Source organism: Coloeus monedula (genome assembly GCF_965178545.1).
Source record: "Coloeus monedula genome assembly, chromosome: 25".
Lineage (NCBI taxonomy): Eukaryota > Metazoa > Chordata > Aves > Passeriformes > Corvidae > Coloeus > Coloeus monedula.
In genome coordinates this window covers 2591499-2602668 of record NC_138805.1, presented here as the reverse complement: position 1 = coordinate 2602668, position 11170 = coordinate 2591499, and the positions used below count along the sequence as shown (strand labels likewise).

The 11170-nt window shown below is 53.3% G+C and overlaps 1 protein-coding gene across 2 annotated transcripts in view; it reads right to left on the bottom strand.

Moving 5' to 3' along the window:
* Positions 1-1952: 1952 nt before the first annotated feature.
* Positions 1953-11170, bottom strand: part of LOC309582109 (protein CEPU-1) — a gene marked incomplete at both ends in the record, with an annotated part of 353179 nt that continues 343961 nt past the window's right edge. For both annotated transcript variants that reach the window (XM_082297124.1, XM_082297123.1), the window contains 5 exons: positions 1953-2053; positions 3599-3631; positions 6573-6724; positions 8309-8429; positions 9063-9197. In XM_082297124.1, the coding sequence (XP_082153250.1) occupies positions 1953-2053; positions 3599-3631; positions 6573-6724; positions 8309-8429; positions 9063-9197 (542 nt within the window). The remainder of the gene's footprint in view (positions 2054-3598; positions 3632-6572; positions 6725-8308; positions 8430-9062; positions 9198-11170) is intronic.

The following is an 11170-nucleotide window of genomic DNA, read 5'->3' as shown; positions in this document are numbered from 1 at the left end:
AGCTACTCACCAAAGTCTTACCTGTGACAGCATGTTTGCTGGGCTCACCAGTGAGGTCCATCTTTCCAATGCTCTCCTGGCCCATTGCGATGCCTCGGTGCTCCCATCTGCCAGCCCCGCTCCAGCACCCCTCCCCGCATCCCTGCCCATTCCCGGTGGCGCAAGGGGAGAACGCGGGGTGGCCTTGGCCCCCGCGGCAATGAGCACCACAACCAGACGGAGCGGCCACATGGAACAATCGTTTTAATGGATAGGCAGAGAGAGCCCCCTCGCCGCCCGCCTGCCCGCGCCCGGGCCCCCCGCGTGCCCCCCGCCACCGGCCGCAGGGAAGGAAAGGAAATCGAAGGAGGAAAACCAATCGCAGGAGAAACCCCCGCCGAAATGGATGGCGAGGCAACAGGTCCTGCGCCTCAGCAAGGGCCGGTTGCTTCACCTTCTTTTTCTTATTTCTTTTGTGGGCTTTTTTTATATATATATATATATATATATATATATACACACACACACACACGCACACACACACATATACATACACATATATATATATATATATAAAAATATATAAAACTGAGCTATATAGATCTCCCTCTGTCCCTCAGCTCGCTTTATTCCACCGCGAAGGGGCTGGGGCCACGTGGCAAAAAGCGACGGAGAGGGGCCCCGGTCCCCCGTGACCCTTTGTCCCCGGTGACCCGAGGGTGGAAAGGCGAGGGCGTTCAGGGACGTGTGGACTGAGACGCTCGTCTCGTTGAGAACTGATACACACCTAACTCCATATACAGCATGCAGTAATGGCAGCGGAAGGACCCTGCTGGGAACTGTGGCTAAACTCTAACAAAAAAAAATTATATATATATATATGTATATTTATATATACTGTATATATATATCCCATAAAAAGATTCAGTGTCTCCCTCCACCTCAACGCGCGGCGAGTGTCGCCCGTGCCCTCGGCAGGAACTGTCCAGACGACTGCTTTTGGGCCGGTTTTGGGGGGGTTCAGCACAGGACTCCTCCTCCTCCTCCTCCTTGCCGGGCTCACAAGCCTCCTTGGCTGGTCACCTCCTCGGCAAACAAACTTCTCTCCGCTTGCTCCCCCTCTCCTGGATTGTTTTTTTTTTTCCTTTTTTTTTTCTTTTTTTTCCCCTCTTTTTTTTGCATTTCTGTTTTTTAGGAACTAAGAGTTCTAGGCTCATATCAGAAAATACAATTAATAAAATTAACCATGACTCAGAATCCCTTATCATTCACGATGTCCACGGATGGTACGATGAAAGCGTGGCTCGATGCCGGTCTCCTTCCTCCCTTTCCCTTCACGGTGGGGTGGTAACTGTTGAAGATCTATATATCTATACATATATATATATATATATATGTATACATGGAGAAATATATATATATATATATATTCTGAAACACGAATGGCAGCACAGTCCATGAGAAGACGGGGAAATCTTGGCAAAGGAGAAAACTGGTGTGTCTGGATGGAGGGTCCCACGGGAGGGAGCAGGCAGGCGGGGGCGGTGAAGAGGACAGGGCAGGGGGCAAGCGCCACACTCTGATGGCCCCATCCATCCTCCGTCTGGCCCGTGGCAGAGAACGGCGAAAACAGGGGGAAAAAGTGGCAGGGGACAAAAAAATAAAAAAATAGGGTGAAAAGAAAAAGACTCAGTCGCATTGCATCTTCAGCAGGAAGCCTTGGATTATTAATTTTTTCCCTTTTCTCTCCATTCCAAATTCCCGTTGTGGTTTTTTTTTTGCGTGTTTTTCCTCTCTCCCCCTCCCCCAGGTGGCCTGGCCGGATACTCTCTCAATTCTTATGATTATTTTCGGAAACGGTGAACACTTCTTCTTCTTCTTCTTCTTCTTCTTCTTCTTTTCTTCCTCTCCTTTCTGCTTGCACTCGCTGGCCATGGTCGTCGCCGCCGCTACTCCGCGGGCCGGCTCTCAGGTCAAAACTGGCGGGCGAGGTGGGCGAGCGGGAGGAGCAGCAGCCACGCGCAGCCGCTTCGCCGCCACGCGCCGTTGTTCCCGTCGTGCACTGCGCCGGGGCCTGCGGGAAGGGACAGGAACGCCCGCGTGGTTGGTCACAAAGTCAACAAATAGCAGAAACCATGAGAGAAAGATTAAAACCAAAAAAGTCACGCTATTTGGGGCCCTGGTGGTGTTGCACGTGGTGGGATTGCTCTGTGGTAGAGCTCTCCGGGTGTCCTCCTCCGTCTGTGCTGTCCTCAAGAATGCAGGAACAGCCGTCCCTGTCCCCACCAATGCTGGTCTTTGGGACAAGATCCCCTGCGGTTCCTTTTCAGCCCTAAGTCCCCATCCCGAGCCCACTCCCTGTGCATCACCACCATCTGACCTCCCTCAGCCCCCTTCACCCTCCTCCAAACTGGTCCCAATTTTCCAGCCATACTTGTAGGGGAGATGACAGTTTTTGCCCAGCACATTCTGCCCACCCCAGGGCGACCACCCTGTTGCTCCCCACTAGTGTCCCTTGGGAGGGACAGTAACCACCTGCCCACCCTGCAGAGACAGTGCCAGCAGCACTACACTGAGGAGTTGGTGTTTTGCACCTCTTCAGAGTCTCTGTGGGGCTCAGCATGGGCCCAAAACACCTCAAGGAGATGGGATGAGGAGGCTGGTCAAGAAGAGCCAAGCCCACCCATCTCTGGGGATCACGGGGGGTGAGGAGTTCAAAGCTCACTGTGGAAAAATATGTGGAGGGTATCTTAGCCAATGGCTTTCACCAAAACACCCATTTTTTCACCAAATAGTTGGCCCAGGAGAAGACTAAGGTGGGAAAAGACCTCTGAAAGGCATCCATGCTGGTGTCCTGTGGAAGCAGGGCTGACCACAAGGTCTGATTCACAACTGCTTTTGAAACCCCAGGACACGTTCCCTCACTTCAAAACCTGACCGGGGCACTGAGCATCAGCAACCATCTGGTTTCCCACCAGTAACACTCCCCAGCACACTCAGCCACCTCACACCTCACAAATCCAGGCACCAAATCCAGGTCTCACACACTACCTCCACAGACATCTACAAGTCATCCCAAGGACTGACCACTCAATTCATCACAAATGAAGCCACCCCAAAATCAAGATGACACCAAGCCAGTTGGCCGGAGAGTAAGATTGCACAGCAGAGAGCTGGCTGTTCTGGCCAGGAATAACACCAGGAAGGGGACCAAATGCCTGTCCACCCCTATCTCATGCCATAAAAAAGACACTGGAAGCATCCCAGAGGAGGAAGGACCTGCCACAAGGCCCACTGGGAAAGCAGCCCAAAGGCATCCCTGCTTTGCCCTGGCAATGGGGAGGGAACGGGTCACCATGGGATGGGGACAGGCATGCAGAGGGCACAGACCACCACCAGACAGGCACAGTAGGCTGGCAGGGAGGGGGCAGGATGGGAGGGCGGCTAAGAAAGCCCTAATTCATCCCTACACCAGTGAAAGCAGTGGGGTTTTGGGGTAGGAGATCCAGGCGGTGGGTGCTGCAGCTCCCACTGAGATGAGTTGTGGGGGGAGCCAGAGGGGCCCAAGGGGAACAGCAGGGGAAACACTGGCGTTGTGGGGGACCCCCAAATTACTGACCTTTCCAGGGTGTCAGAGCGGTAGTTGTCTCTTCTAAAAATTAAAGAACAAGTGAAAGTTAAGGCAAAAGGACAATGGAAAGCGCAGGCTCGAGACACCTCCCTCAGCCTGCCCTCGACCTGGGGCGGGAAAACCAGTGGATGGGGTAGAAATGGCATCTGTTGCCCAAATCACACTCCACTGCTGTGGGGCCATGGTCCCCTCATCTCGGAGGGAACGTGAGATGAGCTGAATACAGGACCTCAGACCTGGCAAAGCCTGTAGTTGCACCCTGTGCAAAAGGCAAAGCACAGGGGCTGGGATTTGGGGGATGCAGGGGGTTCACCTCTCCCCATGAGTTCAGGGCCCAACCCTCTTGCTAACCCTGCAACATCCCAAATAGATTTATGGCCTGACAGCCGCCTCTGGGAGCAACATGGACTGTGTGATGGGTGAGAAGCAGAGGGTTGGTTTTTTTTCCCCAACTCCACAGAACGACGTGGTTTTCCTGAGCACTCTATCACATCCCAGACAGCACCAAATGAGCCGCTGAATGAGGCAGCAGGTCTGGAATAACGAGTGCTACATGTTAAATAAAGCACTAGTTGACCTCCCTGAAAAATTAGATTAAAAAAAGGATTAAAAGATGAATGCTACATTAGCCTCTCACACAACCCCAAAAAGGCTCATGTCACGGTACCTGCACAGATTAAATCTCCCTTTGTAGGGGGAAAACTCCAAAACACTCACTAAGTTTCAGTGAAAAGGGACCAGTCACAAAATCGTCCCACAAAACCTCACAGAAGAGACATTTCTCATGCGCAGGTAGCGCAGCCACCGCACCCACTTGCCTCTTATCTTCCATTAAATAAATAAATATATCGATAAATAAAGGCACATTAATCGCCAGATTGAAGACACTGGTTGCTTAGGGACGGGTGAGTTCAGCCCTATGACGCTTGGGGCCATCACACTGCTGATGATTAGGGAGGGGTTGTTCTTGGGGGTGCTGAGGAGCCCTGCACCAGGAGATGGGGGCCTTGGTATGCCATAGTCTCCTCAGGGAACTGTCGCCCCCTAATTACTAAAGACTGAATGGATCATTCAAACGGTGCAGCTTTATGGAAATTACAGGTGCCCAAAGGAGTCTGATTTTGTTCCCTGATGGAATTCACAGTCAGACCACAAAGCTAAGGGGGGATCCTAAAATAAGCTCAGACTTCTGTGGGATGCTTCCCTGGGTCTCACCCAACACTGCCACCACAACACTAGTCCCATAAATGGGTTAGAAACCAAGGAACTAAGAGCTCTTCAGCAGGGAGATGTCATCTTTGCTTTTAGGCTGTTCATCCAGCCTGGATCTGCAGATGCCGAACCGAAGGCCCCCACTAATTAAGATTTTAACCTCATAAACACATTGGAAGGCTGCAACATCACAGCTAAGGATATGGCTCGGGCTATGTTGGGCACTTGGCATGGCCACCCTACACCTGCAGCACAGGTGGAGCCAGGCCTGGGTGGCTCTGCAGTGCCAGAGGTGTTGGTATCCCTAAGACATGGGGTTATTGGATTGCCAGGAAGGCTGGTGAGGAAGAGAACTGAGATAGTTCCTAAGCAACGCTAATGACGGCTTAGCACAGGTAAGCCTTCATCACACACAGCTTGGACTTTATTGGGGGAGCAAACGGGTCTGAGCATCCAAGATGGGATGAACTCCTCTGTCACAGCTCAGGGGAACCTGGCCCAGCTGCCAATATCAGTTGCAGGGAAGGACAGACCTATCCTGTGATGCCTCCCCAACCCCACGGCTGTGGTGTGGCCCCTGGCAATGCTCGACATTCTCTACTGTCCTTAAACAAACCGCTCCCCTCTCCATCCAGCCTCTCCCCAAGACATGGACAGCACTTCCCAGGGCCTCCACATGCCTCCCATGCTCTTCTGGCCCAGCACACTCCAGAACCCAGCACATACTGTGAGACAGCTCCCTGTCCCGGGTAGCTTTGCATGGCCAGGGGCACAGCCTGCCCTGAGCCATCCCCATGGAGCTGGGGGATGAGGAAGGCTCATCTGTCACACTGCTCTGCTCCACTCTGACCACACAATAACGAGAGACAAGGAGATGACCAGGCACAACAACCGGGTGGCGAGGAGGAGGACAATGTTAGGGTGACATCAGGAGAGGCTGGAGGTCCCCAGTCCCCACTTCTCCTGTATGGTTCAGCTGTGAGAACCACACACCCCACACCCTAGCAGGGAAATATCCCCAAGCAGTGCCCAGGGATGAGATCTGTCATCCAGTTCTGGCTCCTGGTGAGCACAGCCGCTGCTCTGGTTTTGCTGCCACCTGAAGAGGCTTGACAAACACATCAATCAATCACAGCCCATCCCAGACATGAGCAGTGTCAGAGGGATGCATTGCTCTCATCCCAGGTCCAGCATACAGGGAAAACACTGGGACAAAGGTACAAACCTTCTCCTCCTCCCTGCCCTCCATGCCTTCCCATATTCCTTGGCAACAACAATAAGGATGTATCTGCTTGGCAGCAGAGGAAAACACAACCTGGAAGGTGATGGAGCAGGGGGCCTGTTTATTCTCACATAGGAATGGGGCAGCAATGACCCTGAGCACCATCTCTCCTCCCACCCGTCAACACAGGGGGATGCCTTCACACAGAGGCTCTCCTAGATACTCATCAGAGCAAGAAGATGGAAACCTGCAGCCAGCTCCTAACTTTGCATTGGCGGATCCCAAACACAGTGCCGAACCCCTCTGAATGGTGGGAGACACTGGACCTGAATCAGGAGGCAGGTTTGGAGGCTCTCCCTTCCCTGGACTCACCACAACCTCCAGCCCACATGCCAAGGGCAGAAAGGATCAACAGCAAACACACATCTCCCCCAAAAGACATGGGAGACCCTTGCCATGTCTCTGCCATTGGTGGTGTCACTGTGAAGCCATTCCCCTTTCCTGGCTGATTCCCTCAGCCCTACTCACCGTAGAGGATCATGCTGGCGTTGGTGTTCCCTAGCCGGTTGGAGGCTACGCAGGTGTAGTTGCCGTAGTCCTGCTCGGAGACGTTGAAGAAAGTCAGTCTGGAGAAGAAGGCTTTGTTCTCCACTTTCAGCCCTTTCTGTCCTTCAGCCAGTCTGGGAGATAAGAGGAATGGGAGGTCATGGGGGTGGCATCAGGAGAAGAAGTGCCCACTATTTCCCATGCGCAGTTATCCCCTGGTTGTGCCCATGAGTCTGGGAGAAGAGGGAAGGTATTGGGCAAGATACAGGAGATGGCTACTGCTCTGCTGGGTCTCCAGCTGCCAGCCCACACCATCCCTGTGCTGACCAGAGGCATCCTCTGTGCTGCAGAGTCACAGGATGGTGCTGGGACTTGCCAAATGCTGTGCAGAGAGAGGGAAGCTCCAAAGCCTGGGGAGGGAATCTGGGAAAGGCTCATTCCCAGCCTACAGAAGAGCCTGGTTTCTCTCTCATGTCCTCAGTCCTCTCTGCTCTGTGGGATGCCTTCCTTCACCTTCCTCTTCCCTCATCCCTGCATGTCCCAGCTGGGTGATGCGATGGGCGCCCACCGCAGTGGGGAGGCTTCTCAGCCAGCACAAATGCTGAAGCATTAACCAAGAGCTTGGGCTTCCCTGTACTGGTGTCCCCATCCTGCTCAGCTCCTGCAGCTCTTTTACTTGCTAAATCCTCACGGAAAGTGCTGGATTCCCATTATGATCCATGCTGGGTGCTGATCAAGCAGGCTGAGCCCGCTCCTGCCGCTGCTCCGCAGGCCCTCGTGATCTGACCTAGTTCTGAGCAGCGCCTTTCATCTGCCACGCAAACATCTGCAGCTTTGTACACTCTGCTGCTCCTTTCCTCTCAATCCAGGCAAGGCAGGCAGACCCAGACTCCTCTCCAGCTTCTGGAGCACTGGAGTTTTTTGGCTAAAACATCCCTCCTTATCAGTGACTGGTGTGGCTTGTCCTGTGTTTGGCCACACCATGGCCCCTCTGGGCATTCCAGGGATTAATCAACGCAAAAATTGGTTAAAACCCCTTTGCCTGAGGTGAAAGAGAGGCAATTTCTCCAGAGTGGGACCTACCCTGGGCTGTGCTGTTCCACTCCTCATTCCCCAGCCATGTCCCTGTGCTGTTGCTTTGGCAGGACACAGAAGTAGCTGGTTGACCTAAAAGGTCCATTTTCACCCCAAAGCAGGGCAGGCTGTCTCTGGGGCATAGCAAACCCTGTGTCTTGACCAACACCACATTTCTTTTGCCTTTCCAAGAGCTGCCTTCTGGCCAAAGTGTTTAAAGAGATGACAGAGGTTTCATCCACTGTTAAGTGCCTGGATTCATGCTGCCAATATCCATTTTGGTTGTTATGCTTCACCCAAGCAGGGATTTACCTCAACACCTTCAAACAGAGGCACGGCAGCAGCAATCCTGCCCCAACAGGGCTGAAAGAGATTCCCAGGAAAATCCCCCTCCACAAATGTGATGTGTTAAATATAAAGCCTTTAACAGATCCTGGGGGGTAGCAGCTCCAGCTGTGGATGCTGGCTGCCAGCTGGAATGCCTGGACTTGCCCTGGACAAGCACAATCTGCTCCTGTTAGAGGGACCTGCATCGGAATCCAAACCGGACTTGTGCCAAGGGTTATGAGCTGAAGCTGCTGGCACTGGGAGCAGCTCAGGTGGGGCCGGTGTCTTCCCCCCTGTTGTGCCCCCCAGGCTCTTACCGCTTGTCATCTTTGTACCACTGGAAGTCGGCGGAGGGGACAGCAGAGGCTTCGCACAGCAGGATGCCCTTCTGCCCCACGGGCACCCCGGTGCTCTTTGCATCCGAGATGTACGGCGGGTCTGTGGGGAGAAGGGAAACCCAGGGTCAATGCCCAGCAGCCTTGGGGATTCCTATCCCTTCCCCCTGCTCCTCAAGATCTCCTTTCTCTCCCTGCACATGGGAAGGAGCCAAAATCATCTCTGGGCTCGTACTCAGCTCCTGACACTCTGGTGCTGCTGTCCAGAGGTTTTCAGGCTCATGGGGGTTCTCTTCCAAAAACAAGAGGCCCCTAACTCATGGGTGCCACATGCCAGCTACTGGAGTAATCAGAGATGGGTTTAGGAGGATCTTCACGTATGTCTGAGCGTGAAATACGCTCCTTTCTTTCTCTCTCTCATTTTTTCTAACAGAAAGAAAAAAGTTCTATTTACTGCTCACTTCTCTCCTCTCCTCAGAGGTTATCAGCACAGCATCTCTCCATGGGCGGAAAACCCAGGTTGATGGAGACAGCTGAGGAGGAGGTGGTGGAAAAAAATGGAGCTCGAAAAGAAGGGGAAAATAGGGCAAAATACCACCTGCTCAGAAAAACTGCTGCCGCCTGTCTCGCTCTGGGGCCTTTGTGTGCCTCACTTCCAAGTGCCACTCCCTTGTGGGGCAGCACAGTGACCCAGTCCAGCCCCACCCCTGTCCCCTGATGGCCCCCAGGTACTCACAGTTGACGGTGACTTTGACTCGCTGGACGACAGGCGCTGAGACATCGTTGGAGGCGCTGCATTCGTACTCTCCCGACTGCTCCCGCGTGATCCCCGTGATCTCCAGGTACTCATCCTCACTGATGAAGCCCACGGCTGCAGAGGCAGAGACAGAGGGCCCTGAGTGATGGGGAGGCACAACAAACGTGTGCCCACTGGCTGGTCACCATGTGTGAGCGTGTCACTCTGCACTAGGACACCCAGCCTGCAAGTCCCAGCCCGGAATGCCCTTGTACCCGTGCCCCTCCATACCAAGAAAATCCTTGCCAGAAAGGTTTCTGCAAACAGTGGACAGCAGCTCTGGCCTCACTGAGAGCACCACTTCCTGGAGATAATGTCCCTGAGGTGCTCAGGGTGGGCAAAGTGGGCAAACCTGCCCCCTGCAAAATGAGCTGAGGTCACCTCTGCACATCGGCCCTGCTGGGAGGTACCTCCAGGCTCACCCAGCTCACACAAACACCCTTCTCTAATTTTTCAGCTTCAATTAATTCACACCAAGTCTACTCCCATTAGTGGTGGAGCCAACACCTCCCTTTAGCTGCAACACCTCATCCCTGTGCCACCCCAGGCTCATTTCTGGGGGGCCTGCACTTGTCCCCCTCTTCCCCATCCAGGCTGCAGTGCAGCTTCCAGTTTCACTCAAAGCCAGATAGATGCAATCAGTGGCATTTCCTTCCCTCTGGCATCCTTTCATCCCTCATTCCTTGCAGGAGCTCACTTTATTTTGACCCACTCCTGGAAACGCACAGTGCTTGGCCGACCAGGAGCAGGTTGGGGCACAAGAGTCCCCAGGTTCTCCCCCCAAACAAGCAGCAAAAATTACTTTTTGCAGCCCCCAAAACAGGGACAACTTCTCCCTTTCCCATTGTTTACATCTCCCCACTGGATCTCCCGCAGCCAGGATGCTGTAATTACTGCACGGAACATCTCCGAGCCCTGTGTCACACTTAATATTCCTATAAATTTTAAACGGTAGTCCTTGGTACATATGTGTGGCAATTGGTGTCATATTTTAATTAGGCTTGCCCTACACCATCTGAAATTAATAATAGCTCGAATTACCAGTGTAATTTATAAATTAACATTGCTGCAGCATTAGGAAATAAATTAGCTCTGGACAGCTGTTTCTGGGAGTGAGTGCCAATGGCAGAGAGGCCAAGCACAGGTCCCTGGTCCCCAGGGGGATGCCGTGAGCTCGGCCAGCCCTCACTTCCCACCCGGATACCTCTGTCTGTACTGGCGTGACCTGATGGGCCGCAACTCGCTGCACTTGACTGCTCAACCGTGTGCGTCCTGCTCCTAACAAATGTATGCAAAATCCACATGTGGGAGGCTCCCAGCGGGACACACACCACCTGCATCCCACCGGCTGATGCTTTTATGGCATCTCCTGTGCCACAGGAATAGTGTGGTCAGACTCCACCACCCACCACGGAAAGCCAGCACCGATGGTATTCCTGTAATGCCCTGGAACAGCTCGACACAGTGAGCACCCCAGGCATCTGCCAGGATCCTGCCACTGCAATCCCAGGTGCCACTATTGTCAGCTCAAACTCGTGCAAGTATGCTCAGCCATGATGAAACCCCACCTTGGCTCTCTCTCCCCGCACCAGACCTCACAGCTGCCACCTCCACACAACATCCCCGGGACTTTGCACATCCACTGCTCCCTGAAATGAGGACCCTGTGCCCACACGTGTGCATCCCACCTTCCCAGGCTGACCTAATGGGGAAGGCAGCCCTGTGAGCTTTGGAAAGGAGTGAAGTGAGTTTCCCTGTTGATGAATTGCTGACATCCACCAGTGTCCTCAGCCCTGAGCTGAAATTCCCACCCAAGTGTCTCGTGGTGTGAACCGCTGAGCTCATCAGTACTTAGTGCAACTGAAGGGTGAGATATGAAGGCGTTACCCCAAAATCAATATCCTTTAGAGACACACAAATTACAGCGTTACATCCAGCGGCCCTGCGGCACTGCAAAAAAAAGGAGGGGGGGGAAAAAATTCTTTTTGTGGCTGACCTAGAATCAGCTTCTCTGTAGCACAGCGCTGCCTGCTGATAAAGTAACGACA